The 25,023-nt window shown below is 41.7% G+C and overlaps 1 protein-coding gene across 5 annotated transcripts in view; it reads right to left on the bottom strand.

Moving 5' to 3' along the window:
• CCDC158 (coiled-coil domain containing 158) overlaps positions 1 to 25,023 on the bottom strand; it is an 86,186-nt gene that overhangs the window by 11,037 nt on the left and 50,126 nt on the right. For 4 of the 5 annotated variants that reach the window (XM_039541599.1, XM_039541598.1, XM_039541600.1 and 1 more), the window contains exons 11-21: positions 24,885 to 25,004; positions 21,579 to 21,776; positions 19,370 to 19,852; positions 16,615 to 16,804; positions 14,944 to 15,096; positions 14,371 to 14,483; positions 12,996 to 13,154; positions 10,505 to 10,597; positions 8,795 to 8,920; positions 5,312 to 5,475; positions 3,185 to 3,244 (exon numbers count right to left, since the gene is read on the bottom strand). In XM_039541599.1, coding sequence (XP_039397533.1) covers positions 3,185 to 3,244; positions 5,312 to 5,475; positions 8,795 to 8,920; positions 10,505 to 10,597; positions 12,996 to 13,154; positions 14,371 to 14,483; positions 14,944 to 15,096; positions 16,615 to 16,804; positions 19,370 to 19,852; positions 21,579 to 21,776; positions 24,885 to 25,004 — 1,859 coding nt within the window. The remainder of the gene's footprint in view (positions 1 to 3,184; positions 3,245 to 5,311; positions 5,476 to 8,794; positions 8,921 to 10,504; positions 10,598 to 12,995; positions 13,155 to 14,370; positions 14,484 to 14,943; positions 15,097 to 16,614; positions 16,805 to 19,369; positions 19,853 to 21,578; positions 21,777 to 24,884; positions 25,005 to 25,023) is intronic. The other variant, XM_039541602.1, reaches the window with a different exon arrangement.

Genomic DNA, 25,023 nt, shown 5'->3' on the forward strand with positions numbered 1-25,023 from the left:
GCTCAACCATGCCAGTGACCTGGCAGCTATCTGTCAGCTGGTCTTGGTTTGGCAACTTAATTATACCTAGTGACCCCAGCTGTGAAAGGGTCAGGAAGAGACTAGATGAGAAGGAAGGAGAACTCAGTTAGGGAGGACCCAGGAGAGAGGTGGTAGGAAGTACCCACTGCCTGGGAGGAGCCTGGGGAAACAGACTGACGAAGGAAGCAGCACCAGGGGCTTTGAGGTTGAGCCCACCTTCAAGAGCCGAGGAAGAGGTGTACAACCCCAACATAAGACTACTGAGCCCAGGATGAGGCCGAGGACTGAGCCTAAAGGCTGGGATGAGGAGTAGCCCAAGTGAGGGAAGCAGGATCTCTGATGTTGGGACATTTTTGGACTTTAGTTGTACTTTTGTCATCCTGGAAGGGGTCTGGACTAGAAAGGACTTAGTCGGAGAGCTGACTCACAGACAGAATCAGGCCACTGCAGGGCCAAAGAGGCGACCGATAGGGGCACTAGAAGTGAAGACCCCACAGGGCCTTGACCTGATGCCAGAAGTGCTATGGTGGTGAGTTCAACTGCTTACAGGCACCCTTAGTATTTGCTCTTTCCACCTGTAGCTACCTCTCAAGGCTTTGTGGGTGGACAGTGATAGAGTATGGAACCCACTGTCCTTCCCATTGTCAGCAAGTTCACAGCATGGACTGATTTTTCACAATAGCTGCTTTGGAAACTATTAATAGGTTCCATCCCTGAACTTGGTATTTCCCAGTGCTTCCTTCCCTGGTTACAGCCTCACAAACCTGCCTGTAGCCAGGGCTTTGTATGGAGAGAGGGGGCATGGCGACATGCGGAGCCTGGGCCCTCAGTGCCAGGGCAGGGCACAGCCCAGAGACCGTGCAAGGAAAGGTACTATGCAGTGGAGTCTACTGTATTAAGCTCATATTTCATCCAACGATATCCGATAACTCCCATGGATCACAACTCCCATAGTATGAATTCCTGCCTTTTCCCAATCTGGTCTCACATATCAGCCACTTTAAAGTTCTTATTGCACAGACGTGTAGGGTTAGATTGTGGACCACGCATCTGGGTCAATTTCCAGAACCTACCAAGGACACGGATTGATTTAAAGTGTCAGGTTTGGGAGGTTTCTTGGCTGTGACCTAGAGAAGCAAATGTTGATTGGTTTAATTTTGGAGCTTCATAAAAACACTACCTTTCCATCACCAGCTCTGCTACCATGATCGCTTCCAGACTGAAAGCCCATTCTATCAAGTATTTTACTCATAAAGTACCACCTCCTCTCCATTAAGGCACTGGAGGAGAAAACCATCCACATAAATAAAAGCTTTCCTGAAATCCAAATCGTCAACAAGTCAGTTCTGTCCCAGCTGGAGAGAAGCATATTGTTCCATCTGTCCATATGCTCTGTATTCAATTAATGTAACTTCACTAGAAAAGGAGCCACATTCACTCCCGGGGATTTCTGTAACGTCCTGTGTATGACACTTTCAGATTCTTTACAGGGGTTTGAAACAATCAGAAAAGAGATTGCCCTTGGATAATCCTTACCAGGCTTTGCACTGTGCCTGGAGCATATTGGAAAAGGGTTTGGGGAGTTTAATCAGTATTGTATGAATACCTATGAGGTGCAGACCTGATCAATAGAGTTCACAGATATGTATCACGCTAATGTATCTCAGTGCTTTGATATTAAAAGAACTTCCAGTCACCTGGAACACAATACCAGGGATTTTCTTCACCATCTTAAAACCTATCTTGATAATCAACTCTACTGCCATTGTTTCCCAAAAGCTAGTCCCTCTGGTTTTACTGCATTCAGGGATTCCCAGGCCAGAAGAGACCTCTGTGGACATCTAGGTATAACACAGGCCACAGACTCTCCCAAAATAATTTATAGAATGTATCTTTTAGAAAACATCCAATCTTGAGTTTAAAATTGTCAGTAATACAGAATCCACTTTGACCCTGGGTAAACTGTTCCAATGGTTAATTACTCTCATAATTAAAAATTTACACCTTATTTTCAGTCTGAATTTGTCTAGCTTCAGCTTCCAGCCATTGGATCATGTTGTACCTTTCTCTGCTAGACTGAAAAGCTCATTATTACTGAATCAAGTCACCGCCTAACCTTCTCTTTGTTAAGCTAAATAAATTGAGTTCCTTGAGTCTATCACTATAAGGCAGGTTTTCTAAGCCTTTAATGATTCTTTCGGCTCTTTTCTGAACCCTCTCCAATTTATCTACATCCTTCTTGAATTGTGGGCCCCAGAACTGGACACGGCATTCCAGCGGTGTCTGGACCTGTGACATACACACTTTAGCTGTATTAAAACACATATTGTTTGTTTGCGCCGTTTTCCAGGCAATCCAGATCACTGTGAATCAGTGACCTGTACTCTTCATTATTTACCACTCTTCCAATTTTTGTTTCATTTGCAAAATTTATCAGTTATGATTTTATGTTTTCTTCCAGGTCATTGATACCATAGGGTCAAGAACTGATGCCTCTGAGACCCCCACAGGAAACACACCTGGTTGATGACAATTCCCCATTTACAGTTACATTCTAAGACCTATCAGTTATCCAGTTTAATCCATTTAACGTGTGCCATGTTAATCTTATATGGTTCTGGTTTTTTTCATAAAAATATAACGCAGTACCAAGTCAAACATCTTAGAGAAGTCTATGAGGTTAACATATTACCTTTATCAAACAAATTTATATTCTCATAAAAAAATCAAACTAGTTTGACAGGATCTATTTTCTATAAAACCATGTTGACTGGCACAATTACATTACTCTCTCATTTTTTATTAAGTCCCATGTCAGCTGCTCCATTATCTTGCCTGGGATTGATGTCAGGCTACCAAGCCTATAATTACCTGGATCATCTCATTTACCCTTTTTTAAAATTGGCACAACATTAGCTTTTCTTTAGTCTTCTGGAACTTCCTCATTGTTCCAAGACTTACTGAAAACCAGTATGAATGGTTCAGTGAGCTTATCAGCCAGCTCTTTTGAACTTCTTGGAAGCATGTTGTCTGGACCTACTGATTTTAAAATGTTCAGCTTTAGTAGCTTCTATTTAATATCCTCTAGAGAAACAAGTAGACTAATTCCCGGATTACTGGTAAAAGTCGGGGATATTCTCAGTCAAATGACAATGTTTCTTACTTGCTGTATATATCCTGTCGCAAGCTGCATGTGACAGCAGATTCTCTACTTGCAGCATCTCTGTATGGGAAAAATGTACCATGGTTAACAATATCAAGAAAAGCACTACCATGAGGATTGGCAGATATAGTCATTTTCTGAGGAATAATTAGTTCGGGAAAGGATTCTCCAGTCCTCATGTCAACTCACATGGGGAACACAATGTCACACAGAAGAGAGAAAACAGAAGGCAAATCTTTCCAAAGAAACTGTTCTTACAAAATGTCAAAGATTTACTGCTAGACGTTGAAAACCATTTCTTGAGCTCATGGCTGAATTAGCAACACAGAGGCCAATGGCTTATCTCACTTCCATCATAAAGATATAATACAGACAATCATTATAATCCAGACATTGGCAATTCAGCACTGTTGACTGCCCTGTGTTCTGAAACATTCTTCTCTTGTTATGAGTAGAGCCCTACCAAATTCATGGCCGTGAAAAACACATCACAGACCATGAAATCTGGTCTCATCTCATCTTCTGTGTGATTTTACCCTATACTATACGGATTTCAGGGGGTTTCTCAAATTGGGGGTTCTGACCCAAAAGGGAGTTTCTGGGGGGTTGCTGTATTGTCACCCTTTCTTCTACGCTGCCTTCAGAGTTGGGCGGCCAGAGAGCGGCAGCTGTTGAAGGCAGTGCCCTGCCAGCAGCAGCGCAGAAGTAAGGGTGGCAATACCATCCAGGCCATCCTTACTTCTGCGCTGGTGCTGGTGGTGACTCTGCCTTCAAACCTGGGCTCCTGACCGCCCTCCAGCTGCCCAGCTCTGAAAGCAGCACAGTCGCCAGCAGCAGCGCAGAAGTAAGAGTGGCAATACCATACCATGCCATCTTTACTGCTGTGCTGGTGCTGGTGGTGACTCTGCCTTCAGAGCTGGGCTTCTGGCCAGCAGCTGCCATTGTCCAGCTGCCCAGCTCTGAAAGCAGCACCGCCGCCAGCAGCAGCACAGAAATAAGTGTAGCAGAACTGCAACCCCCCCTACAATAACCTTGCAAACCCTCACCCCCAACTCCATTTTGGGTCAGGACCTCTACAATTACAACACTGTGAAATTTCAGATTTAAATAGTTGAAATCATGAAATTTACAATTTTTAAAATCCTATAACCGTGAAATTGACCAAAATGGATCATGCATTTGGTAGGGCCCTCGTTATGACTGTCAAGACTCTCAAAGGGTTTGATGCTGATAACACTAATTTCTGGTTCAGTAAAAAACAGCTACTCAACCAAAACAGTAAAAAGCCCGAGAATGGGATGTTTGGTATATGAGACTGATCTGACAAAGCCCCAATTTTACATACAATGGGAGATAAATAATTCTTGAAATAAGGAATATATTCTAATGCAAAGTCATGAATGATGTTAATCTTTACAAACTCCCTATTTCTGGATCCAGAGCATCAGGCTTTTACAAGTGATGCTGGTTTTGATATTTTGTTTAACATGATCTATGAAGTCATTGTAGTGTTCTAAGAGAAACCATTCGCCTGTCTCCCACATAGGGTGACCAGACAGCAAATGTGAAAAATCGGGACAGGGTGGGGGGTAATAGGAGCCTATATAAGAAAAAGGCCCAAAAAATCAGGACTGTCCCTATAAAATTGGGACATCTGGTCACCCTACTCTCACATGACAGGATACTTCCATAATACAGAAGAAGGGGGTTCACAAATGATCATAAAATCTGAAATGCTTAGATGGAAAGTAAATAAACAAGACATCACCGGGGTGCAAATGATGCAGTCATTTGCTAGTTCCACTACCATCATAGCCATATATCATCCTCAGCCTGTGATATGGATTCATTAGACCATGGCACAGATACCTTGCCTATCTTTTTAATTTGGGCCACCATTCTCCTTCTGCACTCTTATAAGCAACCACTACTCCTCTCCCAGAAAGCAGCTTATCAATAAGGGCTGTTGCATGAGCAATATGGCTAATCTCTCTGGATACCTTGAGTCCACTCCTAAATCCCGGTTTCCTGTACAACAGTATCCTGCACTGTCCCCAAAGCACTTGAGTGGCCAGATTTTAGTTTCAGAACGCTATATATGTCCAGATTAATTTACACTTTTCTTACATTGTGTTTCTCAAGGTGGCTAAAGGTAACTCTCTCCTGCCATCGCTGTCACTCTTACTGAGAACCATGGAGGGGATCTCATCAATCGTACTTCTTAATTCCTGGAGAAGCCGCTTTAAATCTCGCAGTGGGTCCTCCTTCACAATGCCTGGCTTGGGTGGCATCTGAATTAAATATTCATTTATAAAAGATATCTTTAAAATGGCATTTTGCTTTCCAGAACCTATATATACCTAGCTAAAGACAGACATTTCTCTTTTGTTCTTAGTTAGTAGATTTTTTAACTCTATTTTAGTGGCGGCTATCTAGAGGTTTGACCATGAAAATTTGATCATTATCAAAATATTTTATAAGAGGTGACTATACTATGTAAGTTAATAAGCCGTCTGTCTTTCAGAATATTGTAAAGAAAATCATAACATGATTATACACAGTACTGGATATAGATGTACATTTTTATATACATACACAAATACTATGTTCAAAAAACATTATTAAGGTTGCAAAGTTAAGCACTCAAAAGTTAGGAAATGCAACCTTAATTCAGCCTTCCGGTGCATATGCATTGTAAAGCAGTCTTTAATTACATGATCACATACTATATTTTCCACAGGACTTCCATCTCATTCAGCGTACATGATGCACAATCCTCACTCAATGAAAATTAAGTTATATTCAATATTTAAAATATTGCATTTAATAAAATTTAATATTTTGTTTTCTCCTGATTATTCAATGGGTGGCCCTAGGCCTTATTTAGTGAACCCTAGTCAACCCCGGCTCTGAACAGAGAATTATTAATTTCCTCATCAGCTTTTTTCTGGAGCTCCTCACTACAGTATCTGATTATTCACAAACACACATGAATTAATTAGCACAACACCTCCTGTGAAATGAGGGGCTGGTATTACTCCCATTTTACAGATAGGGAACAGAGGCACAGGGATTTTAAGGTCAACAGTGTCCACTAATTTTGAGTGCCCAATCTGTGACCCCTAGGACCTGATTTTTCAGATTACTTAGCATTCTATAATACTTTATATGTTTGAAGCACAACTTGGATTGACTTCAGTTGCAGCTGTGAATGCTCAGCAATTTTGCAAATCAAGACCCGTGGGCTCAAGTCAGGCACCCAGAAAATGAGGACCACACTATTAGAGTGCTTGAGCTGCTCAAAGAAAAGATTGCCAGAATTCTTTTTAACCTGGGCAAAACAATGCACTTTTCTCTAACCTCGTTCTTCGAAATGGGTTAAACCGTTCTGTCTGAAATGGGTTTTTCTTTCTTAAAGTCATCTTGAAACAGACACCCGATATAAAAAAATTTCAGCCCAAATGCTTAAAGGTTGGCAAAGTTATAAGCATCTAATAATAGGATATTATAATGGGAAGTGTCAGGCAATCTTAACAGGTGGGGCTTACAATGGGTATGTCTACACTACAATTAGACACCCATGTCTGGCTTGTGCCAACTGGCTTGGGCTCCCGGGGCTTGGGCTTGTGAGGCTGTTTAATTGCAGTGTAGACATTTGGGCTTGGGCTGGAGCCCGAGCTCTGGGACTCCACGAGGGGGGAAGGTACCAGAGCTTGGGCTCCAGCTTGAGCCTGGATATCTACACTGCAATTAAACAGCCCCTTAGCCAGAGTCAGCTGCCACTGGCCCACAGTGCGTTTTAAATTGCAGTGTAGACATACCCAGAAAGGCCAAGTGCATCCTTGCTGTGACTCCACTGATTTCATTGGAGTCACACAATTGATACATTTTGCTCACATGCTGTATATACAGAAAAAGGGACACATTAGAAAGTGAAGTTAGTTGGTAACTGGAACTTTTTAAGTGCATGTCTCCAAGTGATAAAAGGCAAAACTTTGGCCAAAGCTTTTTTATAATTTCCTAGCTGCTTTGTCTGTTCTCAGAAAACTCAGAGATAGGTAACAGTTTATGCAGACATTCAATGGACAGAGCAAATAGACAATTCGTAGGCTAAAGTACACAAACATGCCTTAGCCGCAAAATAATGGCCATCGTTTAGTGACGTTTTCTCTGCTGTGTGAAAGAGAAACTTGCAATGATGTAGAGTGATCAAACCATTTCTTTTCTGAGAAAGCAACAAAAACCTTTTGCACTGGAGTTACTAAAGTTCTCCCAATGGTGTATTAGCATGCTCAAGTTAAATGTCAGCATTTGGTTTACACTGGACCCGGCAAAGATAAAGCTGAACATACTGTAAATATACAAAGTCCAATTCTGTCCTCACGTGGCCACACCCTCTAGGAAGGTTATTCTCACACAAGAGAAGGGAAAGGCTGGGCACGGGGCCCTTTCCTCAGCCCTGCTGCCTGCTACCCACTCCCATAAATCCGTGGGCACTAGTATAGCTCCTGCAGGAGCTGTGCTATTTGGGACTCCCCCGAGCCACAGCTGTCCCTGTAGGAAATGTGAATTCCCAAAACACAAAGAGCAAAGCAGAAAAAAAAGACTGTAGATTTTACGTGCAGTATCTTATATTTCCCCATGGGATTAGTGGGGACAGTCTGCAACTTTTGGCCCTGCACCCCTCCCTACATGGGGCGTCTGTAGGGGCATGGAGGGGGCATGCCATGAGCACACGCAGAGGGCTGATGGGGCCTTAATTAGGTGCAATTCCTGCTGAGATCAATGGATCTGCGTGAGGACAGAATTGGTCCCACGGTACATATTTACTGATACAAAATAAGGTGTGCACACAGTGACTGACAAACCCACACTCTGTTGTGTGTTAATGATCATGGGCTTGATCCAATTGCTACCAAACGTGATTGAGACTCTCATTTACTTTGGTGGGATCTGGGGCATGTCCTATATGGAAAATCATATAAAAACTATAGAGAAAATAATGGAGAATTATTTTCTGCATAAGATTTCGGTTAAATCCATAATTTAGGTGTATTTAAAAAGAACAGAGGAAGGTTACATAATCTAATATTAATACAAAAGCTGTCATAAACTAAAAGGAAAAAAAAATCAGAGAAAGCCAGTATGGGAAGGAACTTTTAAAACATTCTCCTGCAGCATTTGCAACCAAACATTGCAGGATTGTACTGGTGCATGAGAACCAGAAAAGGAAATTGGCTGGAAACTGGAAATCTGACTAGTCTTTTCTCACTGTCTGTGCTGAGTGAGTTACAGAAAACACACACCATAAATGGTGAAAAGTCAAATGTATTTCAATGTAGTCTTTGTTTCAATATTTTAAAGTGTTATTAGTGACACAGGTAAGGAAATTAGTTTTAAAAAGCTAGTTTTTATTCTCCAACTGCTAAGAGAGTCTTAGCTAAATAAAAAGAAAAGGAGTAAGTCCATAATATGAGACGTTAAAGGAAATGAGTTAAGCCTGGTAGGTAAGAATCCCTTTGAAAAACCCCCACTGGAAATGACATCAGTTTTTGAACTTCAGAATAGCTCTGTGTCATGCTGACTTCACAATCTAGAGCAGATACTCACGTGAGGAATGAAGCCTTGAAAGGCTTGGGAAGGTGGCACGTTAGCATGGGGATGAGTAAGTGGCAATGATATGTGGCGTGGCTTTCCAGAAGTAGAACCTGACGTATATCCTGGGCCCTGCAGTTCCTGCCGAAGAACAGTAGTCAGGTGTAAGCAGACAAAATGGTGTACAGACTAAACCCTTTGGGACAGGGGCCATCTTTGTTATGTGTTTTTCACAGTGTGTAGCACAATAGGGCCTTGGTCCAAGATTCTCAAAAGTGACTAGTGACTCTGAGGGCCTCAAATCAGACCCCTTTAGGGTTGTCTCAGGTTGGGAACACAAAAATGGAGGCACCCAAAGTCAATAGTCACCTTTGAAAATCTTGGCTGGTCCATGACTGGTGTTCCTCCTATGCAGAATAAAAAACCATAGGATCACACTGACTGCAAGGAATCCTGAACGGCAGCAGGCAGTTTGATGCTATAAAATATGGCCCCCAGTGTAGTCCTATAATCTACTTTACAAGGCACACACAAGTTAACCCCTTTAAACCCATTAGTCACACCCACTTCCAGCAGTTTGCTTTGTGCTCAGAATTCCATGTATTGCTGTGGTGGTTACAACTGTTTTCTATCTGGGAAGCACTCAAGGGTAATGATTCTTAGGCGCTGCCACAGGGTGGCTCACCCCTTAAAGGTTGTGGTGAGCCAGGCTTGATTATAGAAGGAGTCACACAGGAGAGAGAACAGGGTGATTGCCCTATAAAGAGCAGCAGGAGGCTGCAGTGGGGGGAGTACAGAATAGCAAAGAGAAACTGCAGAGTGTGCGAAGACCGCATGTGGAGAAGGGCCTGAGGCCAAGGGAGCTGTGACAGAGAGAAGCCCAGGGACCAGGCAGCTTCTGTGGAGAAACCTGGATGGAGTCTGGGCTTAAAGGCAAGAGATGGAAGGCTAAGCTCCAGCTAGGAAGAACTGGGAGGACAAGCTGGGACAGAATAAGAGCTCTGCCTATGAGCGAAGACACCAGAGCTTAGTATGGACTCTTGTGTGGTGATGGGCTTTATCTTGGGACCCTGTGATGGTTAAGAACTATTTCTGTTATTGAAGTGGCCCGAGGCAGGGGTGATTTTATCCTAGAAAAGAATCATCCTATTATGAAGCCAGCCACAGGCAAAGGGTGGGACAGCTGTGTGAAAGTTGTGTGCAGTTCTTACAGGTCCTGCAAAAGGGATCAGTGTGCCTGTACACTGCCCCAGGACGGAGTGCTTAGTGGATGTCCATCCTGCTATAGAAACCACTACAAAACAAAATTGTCCCATATTTTAATGTCCAGTTAAATAACTTATTACTGTTCTGGGTGCATTATTCATTTTCATATAGAATTCAGTAAAACTCTCAAATTCTAATTCACCTGAAACTGCCAGAAAATCTCAGGAGTATCACAAAAGTCTTAGTACTTGTCACAGAAGCATGGTGCCAAAGCATTCCCATTACAACTTTAATTCATTTTAAGTCAGACCCTGATACCCTTACTCACATGGAATAGTATTTTACAAGTAAGTGATATCAAAGGCACCACTTGTGAAGGGGTGATGTTAAACCTGAGTTAAGGGTATCAGATAAGTACCCTTGGGCATATGCTGAAGTAAAAGGAGGATAGTATTAAAACTAGAACCAAGAGTAAATGCCTAAATTTTTCAGTCCACATATTAGCTATAAAGAACTTACTTTTATATCCAAAGTGTGTTGTAGTTTGAAGCGCATGGCTTCTTGCTCCTGACACTGGATTATGCACTGACATTCTGCAAATTGCATAGATGCCTGCAAGAGAGAATATGAGATTTAATTAACCTTTTCTTTGTTTTCTATTAAATGTTTTTAATCCTCTCTCTCAAATAAGAACAAGGGGCCCTACAAAGAGACCTTTCATTTGTATAGTGCCAGCAGAGCTTCCAAAAGGCAGCTGAATCGCCATATGACCCTAGTAGCAAGGATACCCACACAACAACCTTAGTGAAAGGAGATATTGCTATTGGAAAGAATCCTGAACACCTATGGGATTAGTAATCCAAGTGTATTAACTAGGCAAAGCCCTCTTCAAGGCTTTAAAATGGATGAGGGGGTGAAGTCTGGAATCTATACTCTGTTAAATAATACAACTTGTTAAAGATTGTTTATAGCGGAAAAATGTGATATATGCAGATATGATAATACGTATTCTGGTTCTTTAAATCTGTAGCAGGAAACTAAGCAACAGGAGCTGGGGAAGTTTCTGAGCCCGAGCGCTACTGTGAGGCAGAGAGGGACAGGGACACTTTAGGGAGGGTGTTTTCATAATTCTAATAAAGTTCCTTGTTCAGTGTTAGAAGAAACTGAGTTTCTTTCTGTCATTCTTTGCCATTGTCACATGACAAAAAGGCAGTTAACTCTCTATGCTCACTGAAGCATGGTGAATACAGTGTTCATACACATAATTAGCTGCTTCTTGTTTGCACGGTAGTTTCTATTTCAACATTCAACTCAGAAATAATTTATGAGCAGCAGGTTGATCAATTACATTTAATGATGTCTACACAGTGGAGGCTCTTCAGGGTAGGTATTATAGGCACTATCTGTCCTGTCTGACCATCCGTTATGATCTTTACCCACTGCTTTAAATGGGCTCTGACTGTACTTTTACAGTTAGTTTTCACCCACTCACTTTCAGACAGCACCAGCCTTCATTGTGCCTATGCCTTTGTTAGTCGGCTATATTATTACTGTATGTTCTGTTACACACAACAAAGCTGTGCTAACAACATTATTAATATTGCCGAGTCAAGCACTCAAATTTAGGAAATGGCCAGAATTAAGGATGCCTGTGGTGCTGGCTCTGCATCTGATCTGTCTTCCCCCCTCTCGCAGGCTGAGTCTCCGTTCTTAGGATATTCATCCCAGTCACCCCAATAGCCACCTTGTCTCAGTCTCCTTGCCCAACCAGTCTCTGTCCACCCCACAGGCTCCTTGTTCTAATCTACTCCTTCTCCACACCCCACTAGGACAATTTCTCTTCCCCTCTGTATATGCGTCAAGCACGTTCCTCTTGTATGCTGCCTGTATGCCTGGAGGGAGGGGGACTTTGTGGCACATGAGGGAGAGTCCACCTGCTCTCAGTTCCTGTGCCCAGTGCCCCCTGGTGGCCCATGCAGTCCTGAGATGGAGTTTTATGGGGATGGCACATGCACAGTCTGGTTGGCACATAGGCGCTGTGAGGGGTTGAGCGTGGCCAGTGCAGATGGAATTTAGCTGCCCAATTCTAACAAGTCTATACTGAAGATATGCAAATGGAGATTTTTCAAGGGTTTATAGGTTGGTGCAGCTTGGGTGTTTTTCACAGGGATAGGAAAAGGCACATCTGGGGCCCCAAAGCAACCCCCTGCTGAATTCCAAGTCCTTGCTCCACAGAATGGAGGCACTTGAGCTCCTCCATGAAATGGTTGTAAAAAAATTTAACATGGGAAAAGCACATTATTTTTCCACAATATCTTTTTCAGAAAGGGATGAACGGTTCTAGCTGAAACTCTCCTGAAAACTTCAGCCTGAGGCAGAACCCAGCATGGAAACTTTCGGCCTGAATGGTTAAAGTATGGCAAAGTTGTAAAGCAACAGAAAAACCATGTTATAATGGGAAGTGTTAGGCAATTTTAAGTATAGGTGTCACTACCAGCTCTACCTCTAACAACAGTTAGTTTTACATGGCTGTTTAGGTCCTCACCTGGAGGCTGGAGTGCTGTCTAGACCGGGGGCAGGATCTGCTGTGATAAGCTCAACCAGGCAGCAATTGCAACAGCACAAGGTGCTTACAATCCTCCCTGAACTAGGAGGCCTGCAGCCTCCATAAATGGGCAATACTGGCCAGGGTGATCACCAGGAACATACTGATTCAGTGTCTCTCTGGCAGGGCTCCTACAGAGTCCCGACCACAGAAACATTCAGTGGAAGGTAGCAGTGCAAACCACACCAGCCCTTCCCTAGGGATGAATTCTTCCCTTCTAGCTCAAGGAGGTGCAACTTGTATCTCCTGAGCCAGCTGGGGCTAAATTAAGGCTTCAGTTAAAGAAACCAGAAGTGTATTAATGTGAGGTCCAGGTCAAGGTTTTACCAGATGTCACCTCTTAAGGTCCCTTCTCTTCACAGGAAAAGTTTGGGGAATGAAAAGTCTGACTAAACCAAGAGCTACCTTATCAAGAGCTGCCTCCATGTTAGCAATCTTTTCTTTCAAACGTCGATCTTGTGACCTTAGGATCTCCAGCTCTCCAGTCATCTTGTTGTTTTCTGTTGCAATACTACTCAGTTCTTGGCTTAGTTTATTTTTTTCTTCTTTCAGATAATGCTTCTCCTGCATTTGTAAAGATCAAGACCAAAGTGAATGAGATACCAGTTTAGGATTGCTAACAATATAGACATCTGTTATCTATGAGCTTTATGAATTGAAATGGTTTATATTCTTTTAAAATTGCTCAGTGAACCTTTCCAGAAGCTCGGCTATCATACTAAGCAGAAACAGGAGCTTTCACAATAGGAGGGTGACCTCTTATAGCGTTAGACTGTCACCTCACAGAGCCTTGAACCATTTCAAATCTGAAATGTGAAGCTTTGACAGTGTATGAGCATACTACTATGCTCCACGCTTTGATAAGCTCTTCCATTGCCCAATATCGAAGAAACAACTGTCATAATCCATGCAAGTGACTAGATCCAAAGCTAGCAGAGGACGATGAATTTCTGTAAACACATGTAGGTGATAATCCAGTCAACTCTACTGGTAACTAAACCACTTATCTGTCTGGGAATCTACTAGACAGACTTTCATTGGTAAGAAACTGACAAGCAGTATCCACCAAAACTTGAAGTGCTCAGAATCTGAATTAAGACAAATTCTGCTAAACCGTCCTCCAAAGCAAGCACCCACAGTGGCATTATCGTATGAACAATAATGTTTACAGAAAATATGAAAATAAGTTATTGTAGCTGCCTGACAGTTGTTGTCAATCAGGATATGTTAGCTAATAAATATAATAGTTGCCTGCTATTGAGCAGAATGAACCAAAATCACCTCTGGAGGGATTTTTCAGTTAGGAAATAGTATCTCAAATCTAGCAGCAAACAAAACTGAGAGGTAAAACTGAGGGTAAGCACTGAGGGCCAGATTCAGAAGGATGTGCAAGAAAGGGGAGTTGGTTGGTAAGAGGACGTGAGTCTAAACGAGTTTGTAAGTAATTAAGGGCCTGATTCTCATTTACACTAAGATCACTTTCATCTGATCTGGCAGTAAATTATATTTACACCTAGTTTAGGGCTCCTTTACATCACTAGAGCAGTGTAAAGTGACTTAGAGTATATGAAAATTAGGCCCTAAGTCTGAGGGAATTTCAGTCTGGAGAGAGACTAATTGATGTAACATTCAGCTGGAGGAAGCCAGATGAAGGTATAAGTTAAGCTAACTAATACTCCCTTTGGTCTCTCTTGGACTAACCCTGAATTTGGCCCTGAATCTCTACTTGGAACTATTTATCTAAATATAGTTAAATACTTTTACTTGGAGCTCTTGTGACCTTAGTTGCATTTGTCATTGCCTCCTCCAAGAATTTAATCTTGCTCTGCAATGCATCTATCTGTCCTCTCTTGGCTGTGATTTGCTTCTGCATTCCCATTGCAACTTTCATAGCTGTAAAAGACAAGGTTCCCAACTGATTAGTCCTTCATGAACAAAATGGATCAGGCATGATGCTTTCTGTGTTATTTGGAAATCAATTGTCAATAATACACTAAAGACAGACTGTGGGTTGGGATTCTGCAGTCCTTATGTGAGCAAACTTCCCATTAGACTCAATGGGAGTTTTGCCTACGTGGTGACTGTGATATAAACAGAAGAACCTATACTGGAAAATTTAATATAGACCACCTTATACTCTGATGAAATTCAGCTCCAAATTTCCTGGCATAATTTGATTCCTAGTAAACCATAAAACAAGAAGGTGTCTGCATATGCCACTGTTTTTTATTCCTTTTATAAAATATTTGAATTACCATTAATAACATCTACTGAAGGAATAAAGATATTTACAAATGCCACTTGTTAAAAAGACAAACAAATATGAGGTAAGAAAAAAAAACCTTCCAGTTACCATGGCCGTCGGAACCTTCCATAGTCTTTAAAGTGGCTCTGGTTTGTTCCAGTTCAGCCTGGGCAGATTTCAATTGCATTCTGAGTTTGCTTGTGATACCTTCCATCTCTTCGCTTTTGTCTCGATAATTCCTCTTTAAATTTTCATATTCCTCTGTGCAATGTAAGCACATTGAATTGAACGAAAGTGTAAAGTGATTCATAAAATCATCCACCTGTTACTATTTAATGTATTTATTTATGTGCTGATTAATCCCTTAAAAGGAATACAATATTTATGCAATTAACAGAGAAAAAAATTGCTAACAAATTAAAACACGTTATATTCCATTGCATTGCTATGATGTCATCGAAAGGCTGTGTTTCACTGGAACAAAATGAGATGCATTTCCTAACTGTTCTATAAGTCCATTCTACAACGTGACAATCAAGCTACACTTCTTGATTGTGTGCTGCTCAGGGATCAGACTGCCCATTGCTACCTGGTGTGGCATAGCTACTTGTGAGATAAAATATCTGACCTGTGCCCATTCTCTCAGGCTCTTTTTCACAACTCCAACCTGCTCTATGTCCTGACCCCCCTGAAATCGCTTTGGCACAGCTTCAACTCAAATGCATCCCTCAAACAGCTCTGACCCCCTCAAATTCCCCCAATCATCCTCTACAAATCTATGTTCCCTACACAACTCCCTCTCACTACCTGCACAGCTCTGGCTCCCACACAGTGTGGCCCCTCCAGCTCTGGACCCTCCATTTCAGACACCCCCCCATGCCCTCACACACTTGAACTCTGTTGTTATTATCTTTCACAAAATCTGAGGACAGACTTTCCAAGTAAAAGTATGTATATGGTTACCATCTACTAATTTTGCTGAGGTCAGAGTTAAGGTTGTGCACTGGAGCATGACTGTGGGGAGCTGGGCATATGTATTATGCTGAAAATGAATGGGGGAATCTGTGAATGCATGTGGCTGGTATAATGTCTGCATAGTACAGCATGTGAATTGTGGTTGGTCTGGATGTTAATGCTGCCTTAACAGGTGATTTCCTTGAGTTCTGGTGACTGTGGTGAAAGGAAATACACATGTACAACCTCACCTCGTAGTTATGAGTTTTTGAGTAGGCTATTATTGGCAGTGATAGGGTTCAGACACTTTCTGCCAATATCACATACTGTATGTCCCTGGCATCTTGATCTCCTTTCATGTATAGCATTTGCTAATGTCCTTTTTCTGATGAGTTAAGATACAAGATTTTCACTACATTTTGATAGTAAACAGTTAATAGGATGTGCCAGATCAGTTTATTTAAATGATGGAACATTGCAATATCTAGCTTCCCTGTATAAAACCTGGGGAAGAAGGAGGGCTCGTGGTGAAGTTTATATTCTGTGACCTACTAGGGTTTTTATTCTGGGCCCTACCAAAGGTCAGGCTTTGCTGAGTATTTTTGCACAAGGCACTGGGAGTTATGCCTCTAAATGACATCATCTTCATTCTATACTAGAAATCCAAATAATGAATTAGCTCTCTGAAGCAGCCTGACCATCAGTGTACTCTATCCGGGAACTTTTTCCTTGACTTGACTGGTACCCATATTTGGAGTGAGCAGGCAGCTCTTCTATTTTTAACATCAGCCTGATTTAGCAGATATCTGATCTGAGGCTCCCTACCTGCGAGGCCAGCTAGCTCAGTGCGACTGGCTTTCAGCTCATTCATGAGTTGGTCTCTTTCCAGTTTCATGTCCTTTACTGCACGGAGCCTCTCAGTGCAGGTATTTATCAGTTTAACTTTTTCCAGCTCCAGCTCACTCAATCTGGTCTCCATTTCACGGATTCTGTCTTCTTTCTTGTCCATCGCAATCTACTTATGTAAATAAATAAATTGTAATAAAGCTTTTAACTAACAATTAAGACATATACACATCAGAATTATTTGAAATCTGATTTTTATCATGGAATAACTTGGTGCAAAGATGAAAACTAGAATGGAAAAGACACAAAAATGGGGGGGATAAATATATAAACAGATTATTTCAGCATATATCACTGTCTCTGCTAACCCAACTGATTACTGTTTTTAACAAAATGTGCTCTGGTCTTAAGCACTATCAGAGTTCAGCTAGTGGCTAAATCAGTTGATAAAATCCCTAACTCACATATGTTTTGTGTTTTGATTCCTATAGTTACTCACAAGATTTTTAAAAAGACTGATTTGTGCCGTTTCACCTGTGAATGAATTGGGATTTGAAATGATTTCTTACCAAGTTGATGGAAACTAGTTGAGCCTTGGGAAGGAGCTCAGTATACCATCTACCTGAGGTGACCATGAGAAGATGCAGGGTAAAGTGGCACTTGAAACCAGAAAAGTCACATGCTCCAAAGGTTGTAGGGGCCATAGCCCAGCTGTGGCACCCCATACACACCACACAACAGCAAAAGTACAAGGAGGCAAGGATGGCTTCATACTAAGCCAGCACTGAGAGAAGACAGAGCTGATGAAGTGGTAGATCAGAATATTTTAGTGATAAGGTCCTTTGGTTTGAAGGCTGCTGCAGATGAGGTGGGAGACTTCTGTGTATGAGTCTCTGAAGTGAGAGCCCTGCTAAGTAAAGGGCCAGATACATCACTTGCAAAGCCTCTAGTGGGTTCAGCCCAAGAGACTTAGAACCATGCTTGTAATAGAACCAGGGAGTCAGCTCTGGATCTGATGATGCACTGCAAAACTCCTTAGCCCTCACCCAAAACTCTGGATGCTGAACTGACATCAGACCAGAACCAATGGAGATCAACGGAGAGGGCTCAAATGTTCCTCCAGTGCTAAACTGATCAGATTGTTTCTATATGAACCAACAAATCTGAGCCCCTTGGAATTGAGTAAGCTCCAAGAACAAACCTTTCCTTTTCTAAGGAGTCTTGTCAGCACCTGACTATGGTGAGCTTAGAATGCCTCTTCTTTAAAGAAGATGTCAGGTCTATAGGGCATACTCTAGATGAGGAATGTTTAGTCAGTCTCAATGAAGAGTGCCACAAAGGTTGAGAGTGCTTCTCCTTCTGTAACTAAACACCCATAATTACCACTCTCAGTAACAATATGACTTTTTCTGTTTTGTTGAAGGTGCGGCCTGACACCTTCAGATCTGACATCTCAAGGCCTTCAAGATTGAGTGCTGAGTGGACAAAATTTTTTCCTAAACTTTTGTCTACTGCTCCTGCTCTCCTCTTGCCTGAAGTGGTGGGGGTGGTAAAGCCTGTATGGTAAAGGGTGACTCACAGGTTGGTCCGTCATGCACTTCTCGTTGTCATCAACCTTTAAAGCCTAAACACTTCTCTGGATCTGCCTATGAAAGAACAAACTAGTTCTGGATCTAACACTACTGTTATAGTAACAAGTATCAGAGGGGTAGCCATGTTAGTCTGGATCTGTAAAAGCAAAAGCAACCTATAGATTAACAGAGAGTTTTAGAGGTTTGAGCAGGAATTTTCGGGTGGATGCCCACATCCGATCATCATCATGCATCACTTATTCACCCACTGCTCTGCTCTAAAACTCTGTTGTCTCTATAAGGTGCCACAGGATTCTTTGCTGCTGTTATAGTAACAATTAACATCAATTATAATGGCTAATTATTATACTAACATCCACTGTTATTCTAAAACTAATTCACTGTGTAATCGTGAACAATGAAGCAATGGTTCTATGACCTCTATCATCAGTAGAAAAGAAGCTGAAAATGGTAGGGTGGCCTTTTATAACCACAAGTCAAAATGTTTAGATCTGCAGATCAACTGCCTTGGAGTGGGACACACAATGGCTGAAGCACTATTCTACAGTGGGGATCCACCATGGTAATTTTGTGATGAAGAACACACTTTTGCCTCCTTCTTGTCCATGTTTGTTCTTTGGTAAAATGGTGAAGCAGATCAATTGACCTATAGATTATAAAAATAAGAGGCTAAGCTATTCACACAGACACACATTTGGTTGTGCATAATTGGGTAATTGTACACATTGTTAAATTTGCAGTTGTGCATGCAATTATCCCTTTGGTGTATGCAAAAGTATGCTTTTACATGTGCAACTCAGGTGCACATTTTTTAATATTGAGTCCAGTTTAGTTACTACTCTGACTCATGGACATAGAGTAAAATCCTGGCCCTGCAGGATTGCACATGATTTCACCCATAATGTGTTAACTTCAGACCTAGAAATATTTATTTCATTTTTCATACAAACTGATCAAAATAATAATGATAACATAATGATGATGTTCCCAGCCATGCTAGGTCTTCTAAATGTTTATAGATTTCTAGGCCCATTTTCTGAACTGCTTGAAAACACAGACAGTGTAACATATCAATATGTGGATTTTAAAACAGACTGAACGTACTGTCTTGCAGAGACGTAAACACGGTGAAATGTACAGACCTTAAGTTCTTGTACTTCCAGTTTCCTGTCACTGATTTCTTTCACAAGCTGAGATTTCTCCACCTCCATTGCACCAGCAGTTCGTCCATGCTGGCCCACAATCTGGGTCATGTTATCAATTTGCTTTTGGAAGATCTCAATAACTCTTTCCTTTTCCATCACCTGCAGTTTCAGTGTCTCACACTCCAACTGCACATTCTGTAAGTAATCCCCTTCATTCTTTAAGTGCTGGAGCTCCTGCAACTTACTATCTACCCGTGACCGGAGCTTCCTGACTTCCTCATTGGTAATTTCAATGGCTCTCTCCTTCTCTTGCAGGCAGGCTGTCAAGTCAGACACTGTTCTCTCAGAAGCCTCCAGATTTATCTTCTTGGCTGTCAGATCTTCAACCACTTTACGGAGCATCTCTTTGGTTGATTCTAGCTGGGCAGTCAAGGAGGAGACTCTTTCAATGCTTTCATTCTTTTCCTTAATTGCAGCCATCTGAATGGTAACAATAAAATGGTCAACTTTGACAACTGTATTTTCTATCTGCCTTCCTACTTACAGGGTTTTCTAGCTACCTATCTATGGATTTTCTATAGCATCCATCATTATAGTATCTGACAGCTTCACTGGTAAATTAGGTTTGCATGACAAGGACCCTAGTGGATTTCATGATTCTTCTGCTTTTCTTCCTTCCTTGATAAAGGAAACACAGTGTGAAATATAGAAAAAAAAATAAGTAGGACTGATATGAAAAATAGAATAAACAAATTAACTGTCTCTAAACTATTCAGAGGAGACAGGTCTAAATAATTCAATATATTAAAGCCTGAGCAATTGAACTTTACAGCAAATATATCCTGGAAAAGGTATGTGTGCATCAATAGTATATAACTAGTTTTATTGCTGTAGTCAGCAAAGTGCATAGACTTTTATAGGACAACCTCCAACAGGAAGCATTGTGACCCAAGAACCGCTAATAGTGCAGTACAGATGCAGAAGACAAGAATGGACCCAGAAATATCAGGAATTGAAGGTAGAAGTTAATGGTGGAGGGAAGAGGGGATTGCAGGAAGTAGTTGTAGGGAAAGCCTGTCTAGTTGGTGGCAAATAAAGGAATCAAGTTATAGACAAATTAATTTGACCTAAAGTGGAGAGCAGCAGCTGACAGGATTGGCACTGGGTTACGTATTTGGACTTGGAAGATTTTTTTGAGAGGATGCAGCAGTTTGAAGAAAGGAGTTGACCCTAGGGCTTGATGTCCAGAGTCTACTCTGTTGAAAGCAACGGAACAGTCCTTTTGGACACAGGGCTCAACTCAGCCCAGTAATTAGGCTGTGGACATAAACACCGCCATGTCCCGATGAAATACTGTATACAGTGGCTCAATTATGAGGGCCTTTAGTTCACTAGCTCTTCTTGCAGAAGTGATTGCCACCAGAAAGACCGTCTTGAAAGAGAAGTGAAATAGAGAACAGTCCACAAGAGGTTCATAGGTGCTGCCATCAGTCCTGGGCACATTACATTTACTGTACATGCACAAAATGGGATTTCTGGAAGCTTATAACTTGGCCAAAGCCAAACCAAGTTTCCTCAGACACTCAAAGTCACTTCTTCATGAAGTGTGTTAATGTGCCAAATTTCAAATTCCGGCTGTTTTGGTATAAAATCACCTTAGGCCAGAGATTAGGACTGAAAATTTCTGACTGGCAGGTGAAAGTTTCAGAAAGTTATGAGTGATCAAAATTAGGGCATTAGAATGAAAACCTCTGGCAGCTTACGTATAGATGCTGCTCATGTTCCAACTAGGATAAGAAAAACAGTGCTATTTTTAGTATATATCAGGGGTCAGCAACCTTTCAGAAGTGGTATGCCAAGTCTTCATTTATTCACTCTAATTTAAGATTTTGCGTGCCAGTAATACATTTAAACATTTTTAGAAGGTCTCTTTCTATAAGTCTATAATATATAACTAAGCTATTGTTGTATGTAAAGTAAATAAGGTTTTTAAAATGTTTAAGAAGCTTCATTTAAAATTAAATTAAAATGCAGAGCCCCCCGGACTGGTGGCCAGGACCTGGGCCGTGTGAGTGCCACTGAAAATCAGCTTGCCTGCCGCCTTTGGCACACGTGCCGAAGGTTGCCTACCCCTGGTATATATCTAGGTGTATGGGAATGGGAAACCTCTCAATGGTAATAATACACTCAGCAGTTCCTTCCTGACCTGACGTTCCATTTGTCCCTGACACTCGGTCTTCATTGTTTTCACTATGTTCTCCATGCGCTGCAATTCCATATTCTTGTTGTCCAGTTCTCTCCGTAGGTGGTCAATGGTGATGCTGTTGCCAGTGTCCCGATCCCAAAGCCGCTTGTTCTGCTCCTTTTCCAGACTCAGTTCCATCTCTTTTTTATGTAGATCAGCCTACAAGAAATTACAGCAGCCACTGTCCTCTTTAAATCGTAAAGCCATCCTGTCTTTTGTTTTCTTTAATATTAGCAACAATCAGTAATATAGTTAAATCATGATTACTATATCTTTACACCTAATAAAAGCCAGGATTTCTGGTGAACAGATAGTTTGATGCTTCTGAGGCACCATCCTTCAACACAGCAATAGCTTTAAACTAATCCTCTTCTAAGTACTACCGCTATCAATATCTTATTTAACACTTCAAGACTTGAAGCCTTTGATGCCATTTCTATGCTAACATACCCTAGCCAAAAAAATCAGCAAAATGCAAAAAACTGCATTGTATCAAAATTAATAGTGAAAAAAAATACAAATACTACAGTACATGCCAAGGAAGGAAATCATCCACCTTTAACAATAATGAGAACTGTAATTTCATGGCTTGATTGACTGTTTGCAGACAGCAATTTGTTGTACATTTTTTCAATCATTTTTAGCTCAGAAACAAATGTAAAGTTTCAAAAACTGATGCCACAATCCAAAATTATCAGGCAATTTGGAAAATGTTAATTAAAAAAGGGGTTAGCAGAATTCTTAGTAGAATGTGAAGGGGCTGACATTTTGGAAGCGGAGGCAGCACGCAGAACACTAGTAAAGCCAAAGAAAATGGGAATGAAATGAGAGACTCAGAGAGTGAAAGAATGAACATACACAGTAAAGGCATTGAAACAAATGTAACTTTTCCCCCCAATACCTTGAAGAATATTAGAAACTGAGACTACCTTATTCATAAACTAGAATGCTTTACTCTTAATTGTATAGTGACTGTCCTGGCTCCAGCCTTCTCTACGCTATAAAGAGTTCACAGGAAAATATATACTTTGCACATTCCTGATTAGATAAGAACATAAGAATGGCCATACTGGATCAGACCAAAGGTCCATTTAGCCCAGTATCCTGTCTTCCAACAGTAGCCAATGCCAGGCGCCCCAGAGGGAATGAACAGAATAGATAATCATCAAATGATCCATCCCCTGTCTCCCATTCCCAGCCTCCGGCAAACAGGCTAGGGACACCATCCCTGCCCATCCTGGCTAATAGCCATTGATGGATCTATCCTCCATGAACTTATCTAGTTCTTTTTTGAACCCTGTTATAGTCTTGGCCTTCACAGCATCCTCTGGCAAAGAGTTCCCCAGACCGACTGTGCATTGTGTGAAAAGAACACCTTTTGTTTGTTTTAAACAGCATACAGAATGCAATCATGCAAAACTCTTCTTCAGATTCCATGTGTCACCTATTGTACAAGTGATACTAGACAGAAAGTTGGTATACTAACCTCCCAAAACCCGATCATGAAATTACAGAACTCATACACAGAGCAAAAGTTGAGTGTGATGATGAAGTATTACACTTAGCATTGGAAATAGGGTGTATGTATGAAACCAATGATCTGTGATGCACAATTTTGCTACTATCTGTGCAAGCTGTACAGGTACAGTGTGTTTTTGTTTTGTTTTTTTCCCATTTAAGATGTCTTCAGTCTATGGCCAGGGACTATATAGAGCAGTTAGGAAAGTCCTGGATCAAAAAAAAATCTTACAAAGTAGATATGAAAGGAAAAAAGGTGGGATGCTAACCTAGCTTGGCTATGGGGTCAGAGTTAAGGATGGGAATGGGCGACGGGATGGATCACTCAATGATTACCTGTTCTGCTCACTCCCTCTGAAGCACCTGGCATTGGCCACTGTCAGAAAACAGGATACTGGACCTTTGATCTGACCCAGTATGCCGGCTGTTCTTATATTTGGGAGCCTTAACTGTGATTTTCATAGTTTCAAATGTTTGCATTTCTTTTAATGTTAACCTTAGCTCTGAATTTCCTGGGTTTCTAATGGAATGAACTTGTGATGAGATATGTGCTCCATATAAGTAATGAAACAATTAACTGGAGTAGAGAGCTCAATTAGGGCACCTGGTTGCACCTGAAGGGTGGGCCAGGCCCAATGAAAGAAGAATCCCAGCTGGGTTGTTAGTATAAAGAGAGGAAGCCCAGCCTAGAGGATTGTTGTGGGGAGAAAGGGTTCTGCAGTGCCTCCCTTGGTATAAGGGAGAGAGACTGGCGGGGTCAAGGAGAAAGCTCCCTGGGATCCTTTCCTGAATAGAGGATGCTGGTAAGAGTCTAGGAGAGACATGGAGCAAGTACTGAGGTGGAGTAAGTGCATTAACAAGGCAGAATTGTGACTTCCAGAGTGAGAGAGAGAGAGAGCGCGAACCCTGGTAGATGCTCAAGTGAGAAACAGAGCAGGGGAAACCTGAGAGATTAAATGAGAGCCTGAGGAGGGCAGAAGTTTGTTTAAGTTTGTACTTCTAGTTTGGGATTTTATTGGGGGACCCAGGGAAGAGCCATGAGAGTCCTGGCCACTAAAAGAAAGATGAAACTAGAGACTCTGTGGGGAGAAGTCTGGAAAAAGGCCATGGAAGCAGGATGTCCAGGGAAGCAGCAGCAAGGAGTCTGATGGAGCAGATGTTGGCTGCTGGCTATAGGGGCCCAGTGTAAAGGAGGGGTCTGGGTTCCCCTATCTTTCACTGCGGCACATAGTGTGAAACTCCTGGGAAGGGGTTATGGTTGAATCCCTGAATGAAGGCTGGTAGGGACCGTGGGGACCAGAGTTGAGGGCCAAAGTAAGGACTGGAACGATTATTTGCAAGACTTCTTGTTAACCTAGAAGGGGTGGTTCTAAATGTGGCCTGATCAGGGGGCTGAGGTCATAAGAACAGGCAGACCACTTCCAGGCCGGAGCTGGTGTTGGCAGAAAATGAAGGAGAGTCTGCTATGCCATGCCCAGCTACCAGGGGTATGCCTGCATTGAGTGTGCTCTTTTCAGGCCTTTGAGGATTTCTGGGGCAGGAAGATTAAATTTATAGTAAGTCTCAGTCTTAATTATAAAGAGGCTGCCAGCTTTCCATAATAGGCAATGTGCCCATACAACAGCAACAATAAAAACAAAAGCTATTAGATGGTAAGATTTAATCCATGTATTCAACTGATTAAGAGACAAACTGATTACTAAAATGGAACTCCCCTATAAATGGTTTATTAATATATCAAATTCCTACCAGCAGCTGCTGAAGCTGATCATCCAGATTTCCAGATTCTTGACTGTATTGATCCCGTTCAGTTTGTGCCTCTGCCATCTCAGAATGAGCCAGGTGCAGTTGCTTTTCCAAATCTTCTATCTAAAGTATGCATGCAAAT

Source organism: Mauremys reevesii, linkage group 5, assembly GCF_016161935.1.
Source record: "Mauremys reevesii isolate NIE-2019 linkage group 5, ASM1616193v1, whole genome shotgun sequence".
Lineage (NCBI taxonomy): Eukaryota > Metazoa > Chordata > Testudines > Geoemydidae > Mauremys > Mauremys reevesii.